Below are 26,244 nucleotides of genomic sequence, written 5' to 3'. Positions count from 1 at the left end.
AAGTGCTGGACGAGGGCCTCCTGCATTTACAGAGGTCCAGGCTAGTCTCCCCGGAAGTAGAGTTTGAGTGGCCTACATGCTTCCATCCAGATAGACTTGTCTGGTGGTCCCTTGGTAGCAAATAATTTGGAGCTCTTCTAAATGCTGTCCTTAAGGATTTATTAAATTTTCTTTGAAGAAGGATTAGATGGGTGCTGATGGGGGAAGGACAGGAGAAAATCCTCATGGCATGGCAAGATCCCAATTTGCACAGCAGCTATTCACAAAGCAAAAGCCCCAAACCCATCCCTATCGGAAAACAATGTAAGGGCTATGGTCTGTTATTCTAGATATGAGGATCTGGGGGGAACCAGGGTCACACGCCTGTTGGTGTTAATCTGTTTAATTACCATGCCATTGGAACACTTCCAGGCACTGTTGTTTGATACTGAGAGGTGCTGAGCTCACCTTATTCCTATGACAAACACTCACTTTCCCTCCTCAAGTTAACAATGTTTTATTCAATAAAACCTACTACAATATCCCAATCCCAAATGGGGTGGGAGTGAGCTAGCTGTCAGAGCCAGATCAGGCTCATTCTCGGTCCTGGGCAGCACCATGGAAGGCAGCCCATCTCGCTGCGCCCAGTACCTGACATTCATGTCTAGACCCAGACCTCGCTTCTCCCAGCTTGTCCACTTCTTCTCTGCCACTGCCCATGAGGAGCTTCCCAAGTGCTGCCTCAAATTCCTATGGGGTCTTCTTAAGTTTTCCTAAAAGACTTTTGCAAAACTTCCCACGGTCGTCCCCTCAGCAGACAGTCAGGGAACACACACTCTCGACATGTCTGCCTTTGTAGGAGGCAGAAAGACCTTAGACTGGGTATCAGTAAAGGTAGTCCACCTCAGTGGAGTTCGCGTCCTGTCAGGAGCCCAACAGAGTCAGGGATTTTAATACTGCAAGGTTCTCCCTTTTCCTAGCTTGCAGGGACTGACATCATCCTGAAGCTGAGGGAAACAAGTCACTGTCATTTCCTTGGGGGCTCAATTATCCTGTGTGAGTCACCTTCTTCAAGTTCTTGTCTCAGATGCCACCCCTTCCCAGAAGGAGGAGAGAGAGCCCCACGTTGTAATTATCAGGTCCACAGTTCAATTTGCACCTGTCACAGTGGAGACTCCAGTGATCTCTTGGCCCAGAGAGTCACCAGGAACAAGGAGTCCTCTCTGATGCTCTGATTAGCAATTATGAACCACAGGCAATTCTAGAAATTGGCCATTGACAAAAACTGGTAGGAGATTAAAAAATATTTCTTGGAATTTCTGAGAGAAAATCACGCACAGTGAATCTCCCCTTATAGTAAACTCTAAAGTCCTGCCCACAGCCTACAATCGTCTCTGTGAGCTGACCTGGCCCCTCTTAGCCTCCACTTCTTCACGCTCCATTTAGTTTCATCAATGATGTATGCATTTTTAAAGGGCAAAGGTAAATATCATAAATTGATTTATTTCTTTTGGTTCCCCTTCCAATGCCTTTCCTTTCAATGTGCGTACCAAAATCGAAAGCCATGGATATTCATAAAAAAGCCTTTTGGGAAACCCTACTGGAGGAGCAGGGAATTGACAACGAACAAGTCAAGCACTTTCAGGAGAATGTAAGTTGCATAAAAATCTGAGATCATCTCCTCCAAATGTTAGAGCGGGAGGCACTCACAGGCAGCACCTCTTCTGCACAGTTGTGCGAGGTCCTAAACAGCAGGGCACATTGGGCAGCCATCCGGAGAAGCCCATGGGACAAGTGGACTGGGCAGGGCACTCCTGCTGCAAGCACGGGGCCATTGAGGGCTTTGTCACTAAAGGATTTTAGGCAGATGTGTGACACAGCCACATGGGGTGTGTTTGTTTATTTACTTAGTAGTTTGATTTGACCTAGCTTTTGCCTCTTGCAACTATCATGTCCACATGATTTTTGAATATTGAAGTAGTCAAAAGTCTATAAAATAAATTTTTCAAGTTTCTACCTCCTACTTCCCCAGTAACAGCTACTGTGTAGTACTCTTTGGCCTTCTGGAAAGTTTCATACATATATAAATGTTCAGAGCTTTTTTTAAAATGTGCGTATCCATAAAAGACTTCATCATATATGCTCTGTTCTATAGCTCTCCTTTCTCTTAATAGCATATTTTTGAAATCCATGGTATTCTGTTATATCTTAAGCATAACTAGCACTGTATCATCGGATGCTTCTGATATATATTAAGAAAAGGAGAGAGCACTGAATTGTACATATATTATTGGACAGCAAGTATATCTAAAGAATAAATTCTCAGGAGATGAATGCTGAATCTAAAGAATCTACATCCCTAGCTCAGAAGGTATTGACACATTTCCCGACACACACACAGGTTGGGCCATTTTCCTTTTCCCTGGAGACCACAGAGCATCTCCTTCATCAGTCCCACCAAGGATGTAACTGGGCCCATCTGACACAGTGAAAATAATGACGTGTCACCATGGCCCCTTGCATCTCTTCATTATGAACCGTGCCAGGCATTTTTCACATTGGTGGGTCACACGTGTCTCAGTCTTTACAGGGCCATCTTCTGCCTTTTGTTCACTCTTCTATTATATTACTTATTTCTTCTGCTTTGCGAAGGGCCTTTTATATGTCAAAGAACTTGGTCTTTTTTCTGACATGAGTTTTTTTAAGGCTTTTTATTCAGTTTGTGTTTTATATTCCAAATTTCTTCATGGCATTTTCTGTGACATGGTCTTTTTTCATTTTTAGATAGGTTCATTAATCCATTTTTTCTTATATGACTGCTGGATACTATTTTATATTTAGAAATGTCATTTCACTCTCAAAAAAACTTTATAATTCACTCATTTATTTAGCTGACTTGGGGACCTTTGTAAATATGTAATCTAGAGTGTATCTGGAGAAAGCAGTATGTCATAGGAGAGCCAGCCAGAGTTCCCAACAATACTGAGTTCAATCCCAAATGATAGGATATGTATCCTTTTTTAAAGGCCATTCTCACTGCTATATAGATGACAGATTGAAGGAGTAGGGAGACTGAGAACAGAAGAAAGAATGGACAAACAGATGGACAAATAATAAAGTCCGATTGCCTTGGGGCCTGTCCAATCCATTTGCCATTATGTAGGACAAAATAAACTCTGTAGAGAGGGAAGCTGAGGAGAGGAAGGAGAGCATGATTGTTCAGTAAAGTAGGAAGTTCCATTTGAAGACACACTGAGTTTCAAGCGCCCGTAAAACATCATCCAGACAAAGTCCAACTGAAAACCAAAAAGTCTAGATCCTAGGAAAAAGCTCTCAACTGAAGATTTTAATTTGGAACCTGTATTAGTTGGCTAAGGTCACTGTAACAGAGTGCTATGAACCAAGTGGCTCAAACAACAAAAGTATATTCACTCCCAATTCTGAAGGAAGAAATCCAGACTCAAAGTGTCAGCTGCCGTGGTTCCTCCTGGGGGTCATGGGCGAAGGGCCTTGCCCAGACTCTCTCCTTGGCTTGTAGGTGATATCGTCTCCCTGTCCCCTCACATCATCACCTCTCTATTGTTACATAAGGACATGGGTCGTACTGGATGAAGTTCACCCTAATGGTTTTCCTATGTAAGCCAGGGAACGTTTGGTTTGCAGTTAGCATGAGGGTTTTTAGGATCCAGAAAAAAATATAAAGGGGATGACACCATGTCTTGTTTTTTATCTAAATGCCATAGACTAGAACTACAGCTGAACTGTAGCTGAAACACTGCATGAGCTGTAAAGGCCACTCGCTTGTGAAAGCCAATTATGAAGCACATTGTGAAACTCTGGACACACATGTAGTATTGCTCTAGGGTCCAGTTGACAAAATATGCCACAAAATAGGGAGAATCCTTTCTTTCTGACCTCCATGCCACTCTGTGGTTCAAAACTGCACACTCAGGATAGTGAGGCTGCACTTGAGGCCCAGTTTCCAAAATCTTCTTGATTCATGATAGTAGCCAGTTTTGTATAACCGGAGTGAGTGAGATTCCTGACACAGGCAACTTACAAAGTAAAGGGAGGTTCGTTTTGGTGCATCACTCTGGGGGTTCAGCTCTAAGACCAAGCCAGCTGCTGGTGTGGGCTCTGGTAAGGACAGCACATCATGGCAGGGCTGCATGTCAGAGTGACTGGTCACATCTGACTGAGCCAGGAAGCAAAAAGAGAGAGGGGAAGCGGGTCCCACCATCCTCTTAGTGGGCAGTTGTCCAATGACCTAAAGACCTTCCATTGGGCCCCCATTTCACCTTTACTACAACCATGAGATCAAGCAAGCCCTCAACACATGGGCCTCTGGGGGCTGCTCAACATCCAAACCATAGTAAACAGCACTATGACTTCTCGAAGAGCCTGGTAAGCAGCAGAGGTGGCCCAGCAGAGCCCCAGCAGGAGCAGGAGAAGGAGATGAATGCCACACAGTACCTGCAGTTGCAACATTTGTGTGTGTAAATTGCTGAGGCATCTTTTGAGACATTATCAGAAAGCTCTAGGGTATAAACTAGAAAGAGAGAGCTAAAGCCTTTCTATTTGGATAAGGCATTCAAGATCTGCTGTTTTGACAGCTTAAGTCATTGACAGTCTTTAGTTCACTATCACACACTCATTTTTATTCTGTGATACACAAGCCTCGCTGTGCATGCAAATTCCTTTGGTTGCAACAACCAGTGATTCTCCCCAGAGGGATCTCTGAGCATGGGAGGCCTCATCACTAAAGTATCCAATAAACCTCCTATCATGATAAGGATAGTTCTACTGCATAGTGGGGGCAAGTAAATAATATAAAACCCTAAGGTGCCACATATGTTGGTAAATAGTGCAGAGTGGTTCAGCCTAGATGGAACAAGAACATCAAGTGGATTACAATGACCGTTGTATTTTCTGGTGAATGGAATACAGAATGCAAAAGGGTAGTGATAGATCACTGGCCACAGCAAATAAAGTCACCCCATCTCAACTGAAGGATTGTCAACAATGGGGAGTTTAGAGGCAAGAAAATAGCAGTAAGGGCCTTAACTCAAAATGCCCTAACGTCAAAGGCACTGATTTGAACAATGAGGAGAAGTCCAGGAATCAGTCTAGCCAGACATAGGGCATCAGGTTTTTCCCCAGCTTAGAAACACCAACCGTATTCTTGGATCTGCCCCACTTCTCACAGCTTTGATATTTAGTCTTTCGCGTACCATAGAAGGACAATGAGTTGATGGCAATCCTTTAACACATATTGGACAACATCCATAACAACCTCAACCTGTAGATGAGGTAGGGATGCGCAACTAGCCAACTCCTGGCTCTCTTTTCTAGAAAGGTATCAAGCCTTCACCTTCTATCACAAGAGATCCAAAGAAAAAACTCTTGTGAGCACCCACCTAGAGGAAGTCATTATGAACAGTGCAGACCTGGGATAGAATGGTCAGATTTGGGAAGAATTTTCAAATGCAGACCTGACTAATGCAATGATGTGCTAATTACACTACTTCCAAACAAAACTCTGTCTTGTCACTGAATAAACAAGCCACCCCAGTAGCGTGACCATTTTGAGAATGCAGAAAGCTTGATATGCTCTTAAAATACAGAATTTTTGTATGTGCTATAGTCTTCTCCACAAATGGAAAGAGGAGATTTTATATTCACTCAGTATTTCTTGGTCTACTAATTTTTAAAATAATTCTTGAGGGAAATGGTAGGAAGGAGAGGGTATGATGGTAATGGAAATATTCTTTTAAAGGATTCTTGCTAACCACCCTTCTACATTACTATTTGTGGGTTTGTTTTGTTTTGTTTTGTTTTGTTTTGTTACCAACATATTGTCACTTGGTATCTGGATATTTGCTTTTCTGGATATTTCCTTTTGTAGTTTTACAGCAGCACCTACCAGGCAGTGTTGCATACAATAATCAAAGAAATAGCTGCTCACAAAGAATTGCAAGAGGACTTCGATATTCCCCTGACTAAGTTGCTGGAAAGTGAAAACAGAAGGAAGCTGGGGATCGTGTGAGTAACTGAAAGGAAGAGCTACGGATTGGTGAGCTCTGGGAGGCCAGAACTGGGAGCAAAGAAAGTATAACTGGGGCCAGGGAAGAGAGCAAAACTAGGACCAGGCCAGATGCAAGGGTGACACCCAAGGATCAGACAGACAGAATGATCAGAGCAAGATCAAAACTCAAGAGTGAGCAAATTACACACACGAGAATCACAGGAATGGAACAAAGATAAACAATGGCAGAACTTGGAAATCTAGAGCCAGAAATGTCTTGGAGGGACAATGATTTCATGCAGAAACCTAAAGAACAAGACCAAACCCCTTTAAAAGAGAGGGTCAGGGATCATCAAGACCCTGGGCATCTGTTCACAAGCTCCCTAGCTCCTCCTTACACTGGCTAATACTTGTCCATGCTCTCTGAAGGAGGGAGATCAATGGGCTTCACTGACACGGGGGTCATAGCCAGAGCCTCAGACTATGGAGGAGAGGAGAATGACAAGGTTGCTGCAAAACTGTCGCTGGCACCAAGTGTTTCTAGCTGGCCAGGGCCCAGTTCACAAATGACTCAGAACCCCACTATGCATCCAGTCTCAGGTACAGGACATGCTGTCTGCGTGGAAGACTGGATGTCCCCTATCCACAGGAAGAACCTGGAGAGCAACACAGGGTATGAATGGAGGGCATGGATTTGTGACAGATTCTACAGCAGTGGTGCCAGAGTCACAGGCACAGTAACAAGATGCCCTATGTAATCACTGTGGCAAGTTCAGGCATTCACTAGGTCAGAAAGAGATGGGCTTCCAGTAGTGTCCACTGTGGGCTCAGTAGTTATGGGAAACAGATCCCCAAGACCTCTCCAGAAAGGGGAAACAACAAAACAAAACAACCAGAGAGCAAACCATAAAGAATACCCAAGCTTTGAGATCAGCAGAAACAAACACCAAATATATCTCAGCAAGTCATCCTGCCAGTTACACGCCATTGCCTCCACTTTCTCACCATTTAACCCTGCAACAGTCTCACTGCAACCTGATAGACTCAACAGCTATTCCCTGAGCACCTGCTGTGGGCCAAGCAATGCTCTAGAGGTACAGCAGTGGTACCTCACAGATTCTGCCATTTGGAAACTAAAGGTGGGTCTGTAGCAGGGAGCAAAAGCCAAAGGAGGAACCCCCACTCCTTCCCAAGAAGGCCTTGGGGGCCTCTGGCTGGATCCTGTCCCTGTACTTTAAATCCTGTATCTGTTCAGCATATTGCTCTTGACCCAAACGATAGGTCTCTACCCACCCCACTCCATGCTCCTTATTTCTTTGACAGGTGCCAATAAACTAGGTAACTGCTTCAGTTCCACATAGAGTACTTGAAAGTAAAACATTTGGTGGATTAGACTATGAAGACCCCATTCTTTAGTCTCCCTATTACTTCTTGAGTCCAAATAGTAGCCCATTGCTCTCTGCTAAGGTGAAATAGCAGTCTCCTCCAGGCTATTTGTGTGCTGAAGTTGTTCTGAGTTAAATTACTAGGCTTTCTCCAAAGAAACTAAGCTACATGGCAAAGGCCTCCTCCTCATATCCAGCTAAGCTAGGATGCACACTCTGGCACATACCCTTTCAAGGGGACTCTTGGAGATCTAGGAAACCTGATTGCTTTATTTGGAAGTAAACCAGTCAGAGCCACTGAAATGCCAGAAAGACTCACTTTGTGTATTGACACGGGAGGTGGGAGACTGCGTCATTTAGAAAGGTTGTGCCTTAGTGTGGCTTTCAGGAGCAATCATTTTGAGCGAGCCTACTTAACGTGTTTCCTATTAAATGCAAAGAGTTTCAAACGGCTCTATGTAATTCACAGACAATGCTGTTTTTCCAAGCCATCTGGATGTCACCCCTTACTAGGACAGGGCCAAGCCATAGAAAATCAAGCCACCTGAACGTAACTCACAGAGCCACACTTGCATTTGGACTCCCTGATTGCCCATTGTGAATTCACTGTGAAGAGCTGGGAGTCAGCCTTATGCCCAGGTTGCAGGTCAGCTAGAGGTCAGGCAAGAAGCACAGGTTCGACACCACGTGCTGTGCCTTGACTCCTAAGCTTCCACTGCGTGGGAAAGGTGGGTCGGAAAGCAGAGCCATCCGCCAACTTTCCCCTGACTAGGAGACTCTGAGGCATTCAGCGTCTCCTGTGCTGTGCATAATACTGGAAAGTAAATTTAACCTTGGCCTCTAAAGATGACTCACATTCTTTTTAGGTTGAAGAAAAATTTTGAAATGTTCAAAGAAGCAATCCTACTGCTTTTGAAGAAACGTGAGAGTAAGTAGCACTCTGCCGGTTCCCACCCTGTTCTGGTCTCCTGTCTGCACCTAGCTGCCTCCTCCGGAAAGGAGGCAGAGATGCTTGTTCACTCAAGGGTCTTCTGGCTAACAAGGCTCCAGGTGCAGAAGACAAACATCAAGCAAGACAGCCACAGTCTAGCGCCTCAGTGGGCTTATTGGCTCAGGATAGACAAGACAGTGTGAACTACATACAGGATCGTTAAGATCTATGACCAGCAAGGTGACTACAGGAGAGACAGGAGGGTTCTGGCCCAAAGACAAGGAGAGGGGCTCCAAGAAGACACCTTTTAAAATCTGAGAAAGAAATAACCCTGTTGCCCTGACCCTGAAGGCATTTGGGGCCCAGCTATTAAGATTTGCCAATCATAGAAGTTACTGGTCTTAATGGATCTAATCATGGAAAATGTGGGCTGAGGGGTAAAGTCATCCGGCAACCTGAATGAGAAACTCAAAGCCAACAAACAGAAATGATGAGAGACATAACTCATCAAACATGGCTTGCTTTCTCCCTAAGCCAGGTCCTCTGGTTCCCTTTCAAGAGAGGGAACACTTCCCAATAGCAGGGTGTGCCCCAATACCACTCTTAAGGAATCAACACTGTGGGCTAGGTACTTTCACATACATTGTGATCCAAAATAATCTTTACCATTTGAAATGGAACTAAGAAACTAAGACTCAGAGAGGCAAAGTGATTTGCCCAAGATCATCCAGCAATTAAATAGAAAAGCCACAGTCATGCCCAAGGCCTCTCGGGCCAAACTCAGGGCTCAGTGTGTCAGAGAAGAGAACAGGCCGGAGACCCAGTAAGCCAAGTCCTCATTGGAGGCAGGGGGCAGAGAAGAGGAGAGACTGTCGCCTTCAGTTACTGAAGCAGGAGTAATATGCCCCCCACTGAGGCTCACACAGTGGGGCACGTTATTCCTTTTTTTTTTTTTTTTTTTAATTTAAGAGGAAAAAGAGAAAAACACAAAACAAACCAAAGCGGTGTAAGGGTACACGTAATACAGAACTACAAAAAAACAAAACAAATCAAAAAAACCAAAACAAACAAACAAACAAAAAAACATAACAGTAAGAAATCACCTGTTAGTAGATTACATATTATCATCTTGAAAATAGTTCCTCAAATCACAGTATCAAAGAATACAAGGTGGACATTCAAACAGGGAGACTGCAAACAGCTGTGTTCAATGATCCAAAAACATTGATATAGTCAGCTATTTAACACCCCTAAACACACTTGCTGTTATATCCGTTAGAGCTCTTTTTCTTTTTTTTTTTTCCCTCTCTTTTTTACAACAAAATTTACACATTTTGGATTTTATTACTCCTTAGTGCTTATTACTTTTTTTTTGGGGGGGGGGGAAGAATACAGCCAAATATGGCAAAACAAAGCTGTCAGTCAATACCAAAATATTACTCTAGTACCAAAACCTGAGAAAGACCCAACTATAAAAGAGAACTATAGACCGATCTCCCTAATGAACACAGATGCAAAAATCCTCAATAAAATATTGGCAAATAGGATCCAGCAAATCATCAAGAAGATTATACACCATGACCAAGTGGGATTCATCCCAGGAATGCAAGGATGGTTCAACATACGCAAATCAATAAATGTAAGCCACCATATCAATAAAGCCAAAAATAAGAATCACATGATCATTTCTATAGATGCAGAAAAAGCCTTCGATAAGGTCCAACACTTATTCATGATAAGAACTTTACAGAAAATTGGAATAAATGGTCTTTACCTCAATATAATAAAGGCCATTTATGACAAACCAACAGCCAGCATCATACTAAATGGCCAAAAATTGAAAGCCTTTACTTTAAAATCGGGCACAAGACAAGGATGTCCTTTATCACCACTCCTATTTAATATAGTACTGGAAGTACTAGCCAGAGCAATTAAGCAAGAAAGAGAAATAAAAGGGGTAAAGATAGGAAAAGAAGAAGTTAAATTATCATTGTTTGCAGATGACATAATACTCTACATAGAAGACCCCCTAAACTCCATTGAAATACTCTTAGATACAATAAATAAATTCAGTAATGTGGCTGGATACAAAATACTCAGAAATCAATAGCATTCCTATACACGAACAACAAAATTACAGAGAGGGAAATAAGAGAAACTGGACTATTCACATTAGCAAGCAAAAAAATGAAATATTTAGGAATTACTCTTACGAAAGAAGTGAAAGACTTATACAGTGAAAATTATAATACACTGAAAAAGGAAATTGAAGATGATCTCAGAAAATGGAAAGACATCCCTTGTTCATGGATAGGAAGAACAAACATTGTGAAAATGGCCATTCTCCCAAAACTGTTATACAGATTCAATGCAATCCCAATAGAAATACCATCAACATACCTTATAGATCTAGAGAAATCACTCCTAAATTTCATCTGGAACCAGAAGAGACCTAGAATCGCAAAGGCAATTCTAAGCAGCAAAGACAAAGCAGGAGGCATCACAATCCCTGACTTGAAGTTATACTACAAAGCAACAGTAGTAAAATCAACATGGTATTGGAATCAAAACAGAGCCGAAGATCAGTGGAATAGATTAGAAGATACAACCACAACTACGAACACACTCAACCACCTTATCTTTGATAAAGGAGCCAACCAGGTTCACTGGAAGAACGACAGTCTCTTTAATAAATGGTGCTGGAAAAACTGGCTCTCCATTTGCCGAAAACTAAAGCTAGACCCATGTCTATCACCATGTACTAAATTAAAATCTAAATGGGTCAAAGATCTGAATATTAAAACAGAAACACTAAATCTATTGGAAGACAAATTAGGTAGAAACCTTGGAGACATAGGAGTAGGTAAAGAATTCATGAACAGGACTCAAACCGCACGGGAAATTCTTCCCAGAATCAATAACTGGGACCACTTCTTATTAAAAAGTTTCTGCATGTCAAAAGAAATCTCCAGTATAGTGAAAAGAAAACCCACAAACTGGGAAAAGATTTTAGGGCACGTTATTCCTTAGTTCTGCCCCTGGCCCCGTGGGTCCGAGCACCCCATTGCTCAAGCAGAGGCTGGCTTCAGACAGGAGCACACACAGGGCTCTGCGTCTACAGTGGTCATCTGCTTGTTTTAAAGTTCTGCTCTTCCTGCCTTGGAAGTCTTAACAATTTTAGAACAAGGTATGTGGCCTCAAATATGTAGCCTTTCCTGTTCGGAACCAGCCAATCTGGTGAGGAGAAGCAGAAGATTGCTCAGCTGGCATCGTGAACCATCAAAGGCAGCTCAGCTCTGAGGACACAGACACATCGCCCGCAGCTTGGCAGTGGCGCTATGCGTGTTTCATTTTACAGTAACCCCACAGGCGGCCACAGCTGCAGGCATCGTTACCCCACTTTAGGGAGCCCGGGGCTCACAGACACCCTCCTGTCTCCCCTGGATCTCAGTCTCCCTGACTCCATCTTCCCGTCTCTCAGTCCTTTCTTCACATTATTTGCAGAACAACCTTTCAAAAACTGTTCAAAGTCCTCCAAGAAAACGTCCACATTGTTTACAGGGCTCCCAACATTTCCTCTCCACATCGTTTTTGTCATTCATCAAACGGGCCAAATGGTCTCTGCCTCAGGGCCTTTGCTGTACTTGCTGTTCTTGGCCTAGAGCACTCATGGCATCAGTATTCAGGTCTCTGCTTAAATGCTACCATTTAAAATTTTTTCTTTGCCTACACTTTATCTGACAGAGTGGGCGCGGACACACATACACACACAAACACACACCCTACTTGCGTTTTTGCTAGCCATGCTCAGTTTTTCTTCCTAGCACTCATAATGATCTGGTATATTACATCTTTACCTATCTACTTGTATAGTATTTGTCTCCACTGAGGCAGTTCTTGGGATAAAGAAGCAGCATAAGTATTTCTTGAGTGAGCAGATGAACCAGTGATCTACTCCTGCTTGTCCCTCCTAAATCACGTCTCGCCACTCACCCATTCCCGCTGACACTTGTAACCACGCCACGCGGATGCTGGGACACGGGCACGTGAGAGACCCCCTTCCGCCAAGAGTCACTCAGCTTCAAGCCTTGCTAAGCCCCTCCTCTGAGCTCTCCGGACAGCCTGGATTGGCCCAACGGTGGGATCCGCCCCCACCCAGGCTCTCCAATCCGACCACTCGTAACCCAGCTGCCCAGTGAGCTGAGCTCCAATGTGTCACCCCCTAGCGTCCTGGCTGCTGCCACAAACAGAAGGTCCTCTCCACATCTGGCCATGTCCCTTACCAAAAAGCAGAGAGCAGTACTGTTCCTCCATTGTCCTTACTAGGTTAGTTCCAAAATTCAGTTGTTACAAAAAGAAGCTTGTTGCTATGAAAAAAATAACGCTGCTTTTCTGCCCTCCCTAATCCCTCTTTTTTTTTGAAAGCTCAAAACTAAATAAGAAAATAGTTTTCTTAAAAATATTACTTTGAGTTAGATAGAGGCCAAACATACACAAAAGATTGGGGAATATGCACAAAAACTTTTAAGATTTTCCAATTCCACGCTCAGTCTGTTACAAACTGCCGAGGATGAAGGTGTTAAATAATAAATTATGGATGTGGTTAGAGGAAAAATGATCACAGAGCCCCTGCCCTCAGGCTTCAAAAGAAAGATTTTTGCCCTATATTTGAAAAGACATATTAATACATGTATATGTTTTAAATTAAAACATGTCTAACATGCGCCTTCCCTTCGTTACCAACTCTTCAGCATAGCCCTGTTCATTTAGCGGCCACATCTGTCGCTGGGGAGCACAACACTCACTGCTTTGCAGCTGGCGCATTATTGAGCCACATCCGCAGGACCCCCTCAGGAGTGGGTGGTCCCCGCCCTACCCTTCATCCTCTGGCACTGGGCTGGCACACACTAGGCTCTTAGCAGCATTGCTGAGTGAACTGACAGAAGCACTAGAGCGCTGGAATTCAGCCCTGGCCTTCCTGCATCAAACACTTTGCTCTTCCTGCTGTCTGGCAGCCTTCCTTCCGTGGAAAGGAACTGATCCCCAAGCCTCGATTCCCGTTAGCACCTTGAGCGACCTCTGAGTTTCTTTTCTTTTTCCCAACCTTCGATCTAATCACGATTGAAAGCAGTCATCATTTCATCACTAAATGACAGGTCCAAGGTCCACGTTCACGTTTCATCTATCAACTCAACCAAAAGACGAGAAAGAGACTAAGGAAAAATTCAAGGAAGTAAGTGAAGTCAGAAAGCCTTGCTGTATTTACCACCGTGCCCGTAAGAAAATAGAACTGGATACAGAATGGATAAAGAATAAGACAAAGGTAAGGATGGCAGTTACCTTCACTCTACACAGTTTCTGTTTGCTTTGTTTGGTTGGCTGGTTTTAGCTCAGGCAAGGCACATACACACCATTAGGGCTGTAATTTCCAACACCCAATGTGAGCATAAGAAAAATATATCCAATACTTGGAGATATAGCTGAGCATGTGAGCATGTGAGCTATTAGCAGTCTCAAAAGGATTTTTACCAAACCTTATTCAGAGTTCTGCTTTGCAGGGCTTGTATTGGGCAACTGGATGTAAGGGATAAAACAAAAAAATACACATTATACACAAGCCCCCCGAAATAAATCAGAGTAAATATAAATAATCGCTTACACAGGTTATGGATAAACCATACATCCACACAGTGGAATACCCTAAAAAGAAATGACCTGTCAAGCTATGAAAAGATACGGAGGAAACTTAGGTGCAGCGTTACTAACTGAAAGAAACCAGTCTCAAAAGGCCACATGTTGAATGACCCTAACTGTGTGGCATTCTAGAAAATGCAGAAATCTATGGAGACAGCGGTTGCTAGAGGTTAGGGAAGAAGGAGCGAGAAATAGAGCAAAGAGGACTTTTAGGATTTTCATACTCTGTGTAATACTGCAGTGATGGATATGTATCATTATACATTTGTCCAATCCCACAAAGTACAACAGGAAAAGTGAAGCCTAATGTAAGCACTAGACTTAGGGTGATAATTGGTGTGTCAGTGTGTCATCCAGTGTAACAAACACACCACTCTGGTGGGAGATGTTGATAGTAGAGGAGGCTGGGAGTGGGTAATGGAGGTGTTTGGGGATCTCTGTATTTCCACTTAATTTTGTTGTAGTCTGCTCTAAAACATGAAGCTTGGTTTTCATATGGTATATATTTATCAAGACTGATACTGTAAAGTTTTAAAAGGAAGTCAGCTTTAAAATATTAAGAGTCATTAGCATGAGCTAACAATCAAGTCTGAAGCTCAAAAAAAGGCTTTGGAGTTGGGATTAGAGACCTGGAGACTTTCTGCCTTCAGTGCTGAGAACACACTGTGGCCCAGAGGCTGGAGGCACAGAAGTGGACAAAAAAAAATCCTCTCTTCCCGTGGACTTACGTTCTAGTCCAAAATAGAGCCAGTGGACAAAAATGCTCCTCAGTGTTATGTCAGCCTCTGCTGCATCAAAGGCCTTGCTCTTCCTACTCTGGGTGCCGCAAGGGCCCAGTAGCAGCGTGAGTCTTCAGGTTGGGAGAGAAGTTGCTTCTGTACCCATAGGACCACACGGAAAGGGCTGTTGGGCCAAGAGCCAATAAAGCATGACATGAGACAATAAGTCATGAAGACACCTACGGAAAGGGCACGTTAGGCAGAGAAAACAAGGAACACTTGTGAGCACGTGAGAGCGGATAGGAAATCAGCCTGGGTAAAGCTGTGTTAGCCAGCCGTGCATCACTGTGACAAAATATCTGACATTATCAACTCAAAAAAGGGAAGATTAGTTTGGGCTGATGCTTTCAGAGGCTTCAGCCCCTGGCTGCTTGGTCCTGTTGTTTTGCGTCTGTGATGGGGCAGAAAGAACATCTTGACAGGGAGCACACAATGGAGCAGAGTCACTCAGCTCATGACAGCCAGGAGGCAGAGAAAAGGAGAAGGCGCCAACCCTGCCTATGCCAAGGGCACGCACAGTGACTTAGCTTCCTTGCGCCATGACGCTGCCTGGCATTTCCATCACCTCTTGATAGCAACATCAGCGGGGAACCAAGCCTTCAACACATGAGAGTGGGTACCATTTGATATCCAAAGCATAAGACCAACTAATTGAGACATTGTCTCGAGGACATAAAGCCTGTATTAGTCAGGATAATGCTCATTAGGTGCTAAAATAAACATCCTTTTCCAAACTTAGGTGACTTAATAAAGTATCATTTTGGCTTTGGTTTTAGTGGTGCTGGGGATTGAATCCAGGGCCTCATGCATATGAGGCAAATGTGCTACCACTGAGCCTCATCCCTAATCCCAAATGCATGTTTCTTCCTCACGTGAAGGAGTCCTTTGGAGTGGCTTTCCTCCAGATGGGTGTCAGACAACTGGACTCTTTTGTCAGGGGTCTCCCCATCAGCTTGTAGTTCTTTGTGCCCAGTTGTCTGCATAGAAAGTGAAGCCAAAGTCCAAGCTTAAATTCCACTGATCAGAACAAATCACATGATTCCCCACCTCACTACTGTAGTTAACCTGATTCCATGCTATTCCTACACTCCACTGGGGAACACGTACACTTTCCCACCGCCCATGGAACACCTGCAATGACTGGTCACGCATTAGACCACCAAGTAAATCTCACCAAGCAATAAAGAGTGGAAATCATGATGCTGTCTTTCACTGCTGCATTTTAACTAGTAATAATATAACAGACATTATACACACTGGCAAATGTAAGAATACTCATAAATAACTGGGTGTCAAAAAATCATATCAGAAATTTGAAAAGATTAAGAATGAAGTAAAAATGAAAAACAAGTATCTCTACTCTGGGAAATAGCTGAATCAATAGTTTGAGAGGAACCTTTATAGCTTTCAACTGCTTATAGAAAAGAGGAGAAGAATCCGGAAGAAGATGAAAATCAATGAATTCTGCATCCAGTTCAAGGAATTAGGAAATAAAATAACACAAAAGAGCCATAGATTGTAGAGTGCTGCAATTGGTGGTAATAAGAGCAAAAATGAATATGATAGAAGGCAAAGGAAAGATAAAATAAGCAAACAAAAAAATAAGCAAACCATAAACTGGTTCTTTAAAAACACTAATAAACAGCCCGGGGATTTAGCTCAGTGGCCTACGTGCCTGCCTGGCAAGTGCAAGGTTATGAGTTTGTCCAAAAAACACCACTAGTAAAGTTGACAAACTTCCTGGCAAGGTTGATTCAGAAAATCTAAAATACAAATATTATAAAGAATGACAACAGGGACATAAGGACAGGCACAGCTTTAACTATATGACAAAATATGACAATAAATTCAAAATTTTGCATAAAATGAACAGTTTCCTAGAAAAATATCCTAACAAATCTAATTTAAGAAAAAAATTTTAAAACTTGAGTATACCAATGTTTTGAGTTAAATTGTGTCCCCCCAAAAAATATACTCAAATCCTAACTCCAGTGTCTCAGAGTTTTCTCCTCTGGAACTAGATGGAGATGTCATTTATAGATGTCATTAATTACATTAAGATGCAGTCGCCAGCCAGGCATGGGGGACTGTATAATCTCAGCACTCAGGGAGGCTAAGGCAGGAGGATTCAGAGTTCAGTGCAGCCTGGAAAACTTCGTGACTTAACCAGACCCTGTCTCAAAATTTAAAAAAAATAAAAAATTAAGGACTAGGCGGCAATGTTGGAACTTAGGATGCTGGGAAACCAAGTAAGAAGCTCACCTCCCTGGTAAGCGGCTGCAGTGTGGCGGACTACGGCCCTTCCAGGGGGAGAACCACCAGTGTCTCCTGAGATCCACGCCATGTTGGAACTTAGGATGCTGGGAAACCAAGCAACCAGCCTGCCTCCCTGCTAAGCAACAGTGAACCTACTGGTGCACGGCCTCAAGTCAAACATCCCACTTCCCCCATTAGCAAATGGGAACCAGAAATCTGAGCATCTCCTGGGAGGTTGATCATTGCAAATAAGGGGGATTTCCTTCTATCATCTCTTTGAAGGCAAGTATTTTTTTTCTGTTTTGCTCTATTCTGATTAATGGTACTGCTCTATTCAATATTCTGTTTTGATAAGTTCTGTAATGTTCTGTATTTCATTTTATTTTGATATATGTGATTGAAAGAACAACTATTGTAAAGATAACAAAACATACTGTGATATCTATTACTATTATCCAGTAACCTGCTGTGAAGTTCTGTACCAATTTCACTGTACAATCTTAGTTGGCTTTATTCTGTCTTGTTCTGTTGTATTTTACTGCTTTCAAAATAAAATTTTTTTAAAAAGGCCTGGGCATGCAGCTCAGTGCAAAGACCCTGAGCACAAAGATCACAGTGGAGCACAGTGCACCCCTCTCCAGTTCCCCTTGCCAGCCTCCTCCTCACATAGAGAGGTAAACAACATTCCCTAGCAGGTTGGGTGGGTTCATCATCATGCAGGTCCCAGTGCTGTCGTGACTAGGCCACACTCTGAAGGAGTGCTGCAGGCACCTGTGTGCTGGTCACAGATTTGTCTTCTCTTCCAGGTGCATCAAGGAGATGGAAAGCTATTTCTCTACTCCAGTAAGAAAATCTTCCAAATTCTCTTTCCTAATGGGACTGGCCAGATACAGTATCCACCGGAGCAGAGATGCTCATATTAACACAGACTGGCACAGCACAAGTCTGTGGTTTGGGGCTGGCGTGTGGGGTTTGACCGAGGACTATGTCCTCGCCTCTTTCAGTGGGCAGGTCGCAAGGGACTCCGTGTGCCTTAACCATCTCCCAGCTATCCATCAGGAAACCTGGCTCTGCTCATCTGCTGCACAGATGTTAAAAAGTTCACATACATCATTCTGGAAGATAATACAAAAATGAGGATCCGGGCCCTCGTCGACAATTCTGGCCATGCCACCTTCTATGATGAAAATGGAGATATCTGGTAAGCCTGAGCCCCAGTAACCCTGCCCCAGAGGAGTGGGTTGATGGAAGTGTGCTCCCCAGTCTGCATGACCCTCCTCCTGCCCTGCCTCTCGTGTAGCCAGAGAAGGGGCACGTGAAAGACTAACAGGACGGGCCCTTTCTTCAGAGAAGGGACAAGATCCTCAGGGCACCATGGCCTGTGCAAGGGCAAAAGAGCTAGTGAGGCTCAGCAACCATCTGCTGGCTGCGTCTGCCAGGCACCTCTCCAGAGTCAAACGTCATGAGCATTACCCCCAGAACACCCAAGGATCTCGAGGCAGGGTTGGTGGGGGCTTCGGAGACACATGTATTAGTGTGAAGCCACAGTCAAGGCCACTTCTAAATTCTCCATTATAATCAAGGATAATTCCTAAGTTTCCAGCTCTGGTGAGAGTGGAAAACCTTGTGGTACCAGCACAAGGTAACTGGTCCCTTAAACAGTTCCTCCATCTCTGAGGCGAGTAGGGGTCTCTATTCAGGATTTCCCCTTCCACTTTCATTCTAAGGGGTCACAGGGTGGGAGTTGCCCACTCTCTTGGATCAACTTATACTTTCTTCTTGATACTCAAAGCCAAACTTAAATTTCTTTTTAATTCTAAAAAATTATGTTTGCCCTCTAAGCCTTGGTTTGTAAGAACATTTTCTCCACTCATGGGTATTTTATACACAATTTCCTAATTGACTTCTTAGTTCTGAGAGGTATGTGCTCTCCTCTGAGGGCGGGCTGTGTGGCATAGAAAATGCCACCTAAATAATCTCACCCTGGGTACAGGAAGTGGGAGTGGGGTGAGAAGCTCAGTTTATTATCTTAAATAGTATTTGGCAATGTTCCAATACAAAATTTAGAGTAATCATTGCATTGGTAAAGAAACTTAGGCTCAGAGGATAAATCACTTAACCTGAGTCATACAGAAGAAGATCATCAGAAAGAAATTTTATGACATTTTCTTTCAGCCTTAAAAACTCATTTTCAAAAAAAGCATCAAGATCTATAAAAAATAATTGATCTTATCTCCAAATCCCAAGACCCAACAGAACCCAAGGGGATGGATGCTGCTCGGAGTGCCAGCTGACCCAAACTCAAGACTGTGGCTGTGAAGGTCCAGGCTAAGTCTAGAGATCTGGATTCTGTAACTGTGTGCAGGTGACTCCGTGGTCAGCCAGACTGGGCAGCCAGGCCAGAGTCCCCGTGCTGTGCTTCTAATGCCACAAAATGTCCCTTCCCCTCAAGGCTACAGCATCCACCCAGGGAGATAAAATAAAGACACTCAGAAAGTAGGAAGCCATTGCATCCTGTCATTAAAATCCACAAAGAGCAATGCTCCATCCTCCCCTGGCACCAGGAATGAGCAGCCACTGTGCTGATACCCCAGGTTATTGCTGGGACTCGGGAAAGGCCTCTGCCTTGTACGGGAATGGCTCTGGCATCCGGACCTCAGGACAAGCAGCTGCCACATTGACTTAAAGTCCCTCTTTCGCAAAGCAGCCTTGTTTTGGAGGTTAAAGCTGTGGCCTGTAGCCAGTGGGGTCCCAAGAGCCCCTAGGCTCTCATCTCCATTGCTTTCCTTGGGCCCTGTGACTTGTGTGCCCTTGCAAGATTTTCAGGAACCATATTCATGCACTGTCAGGAAGGAGAAATGCTGGCAGCTTCCCCTTCCAAACCCGAGCTCCTCTCTGGAGAATAAAATGGGCAGGCTTGGTGCCGATGACTTTTCAGCCTTCATGCTGGTCAGTTGAGCTGGGATGACCCTCACAAACTTTAGCAAGTGGGCTGTGCAGTGTGCCATCTCTAGCCAGCCCTCCCTCTCCTTTCTTGTTCCCATTTGCCCCAAAGTAGGATAAGACCCCTCAAAGACATCGCTGTCAATTTTTCTTGCCCTTTCTTCTCCGTGCTGGACAGAGCATAAAGCCTCCTCAGCAGGTGCCAGCTAAACTCATGGTCTCTGGTGGGCAGGGTCTCCTCTCTCCACAGCACAGGGTGCCCCCAAGAGCGCTGCCTCCAGAACTTGACACTCTTTCGGGTTTCATCTTTCTGGCACCTTTACCCCAGAATCACGTGCCCAGTCAGAGACAGACTTTAACCCCATGCAAGAACTCTTTTGGGAACTACTTCAAGGAGAAGAACAAAAAACAAAACTAATTGGGATCTGTTCCTGCCCTCTGTCCAAGACATTAAGGAAGTTCCAATATTTACTGAGTTACTCATAGTATGGGAATTTAATCACCGTACAATGCTATGAGGAAAGTACTATCATCTGTGTTTTATAATTGTGGAAACTGAGGCACACAGAAGTTAAGTAATTTGTCTAAGGTCACACAGTTTGCTAGTGGCAGTGCTGGGCTTTGAACTGAGAGTCCGGCTCCAAAGCCTAGGTTTACAGTTCATCACGGGTAAGTTAAGAGGAGTGACGGGAGGACAGGTTAGGCCCAATGGTGAAAAAATATACAGGGCTCGAAAAGCCAAGAAAGAATGGCTCAAAAGGCAGGCAAGTCCCAGAAATTAGGACTGTGGAGAAATCACCCACCCACCCTCGCTCAGCACCTGTGCCTAAGGGTGCTGGCACAGGCCTGAGCAGGCCTTGCCACTAGGAGCTCATCTTCACGGTTCTTGGCCGTCGAGTATGTAACAACACTGAAAATACTGGATTAGCCAATAATGACCCCACTGCTCTTAGAGACAAGACATGCGTAGCTACACACGTCAAGGAAACTAACGGGGTACAGAGCATCGTCGGGGAGCTAGAGGGGCCCCTCTGAGAAGGGGGCATTGAAGCTGAGACTTGAAGGATAGGCAGATGCCAGCCATGTATGTAGGGCAGGAGACTTTTAGCAAGGTAACAGTATCAGGCGAGAAGGGTGTATGTGACCCAGGGACAGGGCCCCGGCTCTGCCGTGGGGCTCAGTGTCCAGAACTACAGCTGCCTAACATGACCTTTCCATCTAGGTTGAGCCTGAGCAGCAGCTTGGGCTACTACTTCCCCAAAGGCAGGCAGCAGAAGGCCTGGAACTGGTGGGATCTGAGCGTCCACACCCATGCGCCCCCTATCAAGCGTATCACCTTGAAAATCAACCAGTACATCCAAGTGCAAATAAGGAGCCAAGATCAGATCATCTTCTTTTTCTTCTATCAACAGAAACGGGTTTGTTTAAACTTGGGCACTAAATACAAGGTAAGATCTCAACTTCCCCTACTCTCTGCTGGCTAGGACATCACCTACACACAGGCTGTGGCTCATGCAAGGCCACCTTCCTTTACCTGATGCTTGATACCACACACCTTCATGTCACCTGCCAGCATCAGGAGCTAGAGCCCTGCAAAAGCTGACATCCTCAGCTCATTATGAGCCAGACAGAAAAATGAAGATGTCACTTGCATTGTCTCACGTCACCATCACAGCAGCCTGGTCATGGGAAGGCAAGGTCTGACAGCCAAGGAGGACTGGTCCTCCCTAAATGCTCGTCCCCAAACAAATGACCACCTAGAGATCTGATGTCCTCTGCATGGACCCAGCAGGAAAGTAGCCTCTGTGCACTTGTTTCCCAGGGCCACCATAACAAATTGCACAAACCAGAGGCTTCAAACAACAGAAGTTTATTCTCTTACAGTTCTGGGGATTAAATATCTGACATCAAAGTGTAGAAGAAGCCACCACTCTCCCAAGGCTGTGATGGAGGGTTCATCTTTGTATATGGCTCCAATTTCTGTCTCCATCCTCATCATCCATCCTCTCTGTGTGCCATCCTCCTCCTCCTTTCTCTTATGAGGACACCAGTCATTGGATTTAGGGCCGAGGATGATCTCATCCTGAATCTGTAATTACTTCAGATACTTAGGAAAAGATCCTAGTGTCAGAGAAGGTACAGCGGTTTATGACTTGAGTGTATCATCTTGGGGTGGAGGGGAATAATTCAACCCAATACTAACAGTGAGTCTGAACCCCTGGACAAATCCCTTTGGTAGGGGAAGAAAGTGGCCTCTTGAGACCCTTCCTGGGGACCAAAAGCAAGGAGAGGAATAAACTGACTCCCCAGTGAAACCTGAATACAACTCTATGCTTGCCTCAGCTCCCCTTCCGCACTGCACCATGGAAGGCTCTACCCACAAATATCCACCAAAAAGAAGCAAGCCAGTCCTCCAGAAGCCCAATGTCAGCACAGACAGTTAGGTAGACATGTTTTTTGGGAGATGAGGGAGCTGGAGGAAGAATCCCAATAGCCAACCCTGGAAAATAACTCAGTTTAATAACTGAGTATTATTTTTGAGTAGAGGAGAAAACATGGTAGGGTTAGACTGACCAGCTGCCCAGTCACTCAGGACGAAGGGTTTCCCAGGACATGGACCTTTGAATGCTAACCTTGGGAATGTTCCAACTAGCCCTGGCCAACTGGTATCTGGGTTCCCTTTCTGGCGTAGCCACCATTTTTCAGGCTCAATAGTACGTGCCAACATCCTGGCCCTTCTGGGTTTCTCCATCCATCTGAACCCAGTTCTACTGTGTTGAGTCACCATCACACTTCTACCTCAGCAGTGACAAGCTTAAGAGGGAACCGTGGAGTATGGAGAGGGCATGAGGGCCTCCGTGGACCACTGTCTGTAAATAGCAGTGAGGTTCCCTGGGGAATGTGGGCCAGGAAAGGGAGCTGGTACCCAGAAAATGATGCATGGACAGGGAGATCAGGAGGCCTAACAGCCCTGGAGTAACTGAGGGGAGCCGTCACCATAGAGAGAGATGGAGCAAGCCAGCACAAATGTAATGAGTCACAGAGACAAGGAGAAGACAGCTGGCTCTGTGACCAGAGGATCAGCCCAGGCTAAGCAGCCAGGGGCCCTGGGAAGACCATGCCCTTCCACACTCACCCCTCTATTTCCTGGGTGATGCTGCCTTTGTCTTCTGCAAGAGGCATGGATTGGGGATAGCCTAGGGAAGACAGTGTGTGTGAAGACAGGTCATCAGCTGGAGACCTCATGGAATTAGGCTATGTTGGTGCCATTCTTTTTTTTAACTTTATAAGATTTCTTTTTTTTAGTTAAGTTTATTGGTACAATGTAGATATACATAATCTTTGCATCCATCAAGAGGTTTTGTACCTATACATGATAGTGTTATTTATTCTGTAACATGTTCCCACCACAAGACTTTTTAATCAACCTTTTATAGGCCTTCTATAGGCTTCCATAGGCCTTCTAAGGCAGAGGATGACATACTGACTGCCTCACCCCCAACAAAACCCAGATAAACTGCCAAGGAGCCCAAAGTACAAATGGTACTCATCAGTGAACACCATGAGGTCTCTGAGCCCTGAGAGTTCCTTGACCCAGCCCTGAGGTCTAGATCCCACGGGCAAGAAGCTCAATGTCCTGGGACAGTACAGCCTTTGAGGCCAGTCCACCTCAGGGCATGAGCTCTTTCCTCGCTGGTGTGGGCTGAGCCCATGTGTGTGGCCTCAGCCCACATCATCATGTGTGCATGGCCATAGGCACTGGCCAGTCTGGGGAAGCAGCAGAAAGGCTACTTGCAGCAGGGCTGGGGAAATGGATCTGCCCTTGAGGGTGGAAGCTCCAGGGAAGACTCGCCATGGCCACGGGGCACCGGTCCTTGGGTAGTGGGGGCAGTGCTCACACGGCATCAGTCCTCACCTGGCCTTCTATGAATCCCACAGTTCATAAACCCAGAGATGCTGAGCACCATGAAAAAGAGGACAGTCCTGGAGGTGGAACCTGGCCCAATAGCCCAGAAGATCCTGATCCTTCTGGGAAAAATGAGTAGGATCCTAAACTTCCTGAGCATTCCTGCTTTGGAAAACTTCATCAAAGTGAACATGCGTCTGGCGAAGATTATCTTACATTAGGGCACCACCAAACTGTCCAGGCTTCATCCAGCTTCCACTGAGTATCTTAGGAACAGCAAGTACACAGGAGCTTCATGGAAAACCCCGAAGACCCCTTTACATCACTAGAGAGTTGGTGTGTAATTTGGGACCTGTTACATCTGCTTGGTTGGGGAGGGGAAAAAAATAAGTTTTTCAGGGCTGACAAAAATCTGTGGCTGGGCACAGAGACAATTCAGTGGGTATCGCTGACCTGACAGCTTCAGAAGCACATTGTTACTTCAATAAGCATTCATGGCAACACCTGTCCTGCCTCCTCCTCCTGCTCACTGTTGTTCAGAAGTTCTGTGGCAGCTTTCAGCACTTGCCTTGACTCAGGACACAGACACAGACACAGACCATCCCACTCTGCTCCTTGTTGACTATGTGCGTTAGGACAAGTACCTTTATGTCTCCAGTTCTACATCTATAAAGTGGGTCTAGACATAATCCCCACACCCCAGAGCTAGGGGCGCTGCATAAGTCCCAACATGCCTCCTCCCTCACCCCTAGCACAGTGTCTTGGTGAGAATCATGCCAACCAGCTCAGCTCCTTCCTTCACATCAGAGCAGCTCCAAGGAGGAGTCTGTCAGATGTACATTGCTAACTAAGATGGTACATTTCTGCATTTCCCTTGGTTTCCACAAAGAGTTCATTCAGCTTTCTCAGGGCTTTCTCATTATGGTACTCACTGTCACTGAGCAACCAAATTGTAAACCTGAACTAAACAGTATGCAAGTTAGGCCTTACGTGGCTCTGTGACATGGACAGTATTTTCTTAAGGAAAAGAGGTTAAACACCTGACTCAAGATTCCATACTAATTAGTGGCAGTGAAGACTGATGTCCCAACCTACCTGGCTACAAAGTGATAACTGTTCTGGTGACAAATGGGATTTTCTGTGATTCCCTAGGCCAGGCTCAAGCCCACCCCTATTTGGTGCAGGACCCCTCCCCTACCCCCAACCCTAGCCCCAGGGAGCTGTGGAAGCTTATCCCAAACACCAAGCCACTGCCACCTCTGCACAGCTCTCTACTAGCCTCCAGGGGCTCCTGATTTTGAAGCATCTCAGCAACACCTGGACACAGTGCGGGTCCTAAGAGTGTGGAAGGTGGGATTGGCCCCAGTCTTGGATTTCCCTGCTCCCCCCCACCCCAGTATCCTCATTCTAATTACATTGCAAACACTGTATTTCCAAATAAGGGTCATATTCTGTGGTATTAGAGGTTAGGGTTTCGTTGTATGAACTTTGATTGGGACACAATTTATCTCCTGACAACCTCTGATTCACACCCCTGGTATCTCACAGGCATCCACATTTCTGAAAGAACATATCCTTGCTGGTTCAATATCATCTTACCTTAAACCAGGGGAAGAAAGCACTTCTAGAAATGGAAATGAACTAGATTTGGCTATGTATCCATATTAAACTGGCAGGTTCAAGGATTTCTTAAAGGGTGATTCATCAGTTAATACCCCAAGGTAGATGGAGCTCCTTCCAATGTCCTCCAAACTGGAGTCTCTTCAGTGTTTAATTAGGACATCCAATGGGCACCAGGTACCCACTATGTGCTGCGGAGACCAAGAATAGACTGCCTATAGTTAGTGGCCAGGGTGGGATGGGGAGAGTAAGAGGGGTCTAGAGAGTGGGAAAGAGAAGCAATGAAATTGCTGTTTTATGGAGGACACAGTAGAATGCAGGCAAAGGGGGAACCCAGGTTAAGGGCCAAGTCACAGGAACCTCTTTCTGAACTGAGCTACAGAGCGAAGAAGAGCAGGGCATGCTGGGAGCCCCAGTGAGAGACAATGGCGTATGCAGAGATACTGACAGCTACACACCAGGAAGGATACGGTGTTTTGAGTTTGTTAGACATAACTTTTTGTGGCTGTGCAGCCCCCCTGACCCCTGCCTGCCCCACTATTCTCCCTTTATGGGAGGAATCTCTCTTGCAAGAATTAATTTAACTGGGGGCTGGGGATTTAGCTTAGCGGCATAAGCGCCTGCCTTGCAAGCAGGCAGTCGTGAGTTCGACCCCCGGTACCGATAAAAAGGAAAAAAATTTAACAGGCAGTGGTAAAGCTATAAACACTAAAAAAGGTTGTATG

General features: G+C 44.9%; 1 protein-coding gene across 1 annotated transcript; it reads left to right on the top strand.

Moving 5' to 3' along the window:
- The first annotated feature begins 1,543 nt into the window (after positions 1–1,543).
- Erich6b (glutamate rich 6B) lies at positions 1,544–24,273 on the top strand. The gene is made up of 9 exons (XM_013140924.2): positions 1,544–1,630; positions 5,885–6,021; positions 8,256–8,321; positions 9,063–9,077; positions 13,484–13,643; positions 17,856–17,941; positions 18,098–18,250; positions 21,215–21,440; positions 23,932–24,273. The coding sequence occupies exons 1-9, from the start codon at positions 1,544–1,546 to the stop codon at positions 24,118–24,120; spliced, it is 1,119 nt and encodes a 372-aa protein (XP_012996378.1). The 3' UTR covers positions 24,121–24,273.
- The last annotated feature ends 1,971 nt before the right edge of the window (positions 24,274–26,244 follow it).

Source organism: Cavia porcellus, unplaced genomic scaffold (genome assembly GCF_034190915.1).
Source record: "Cavia porcellus strain 051 isolate PalLab524CR breed Dunkin Hartley unplaced genomic scaffold, mCavPor4.1 scaffold_21, whole genome shotgun sequence".
Taxonomy (NCBI): domain Eukaryota; kingdom Metazoa; phylum Chordata; class Mammalia; order Rodentia; family Caviidae; genus Cavia; species Cavia porcellus.
This window is presented reverse-complemented; position numbering and strand designations above follow the sequence as displayed.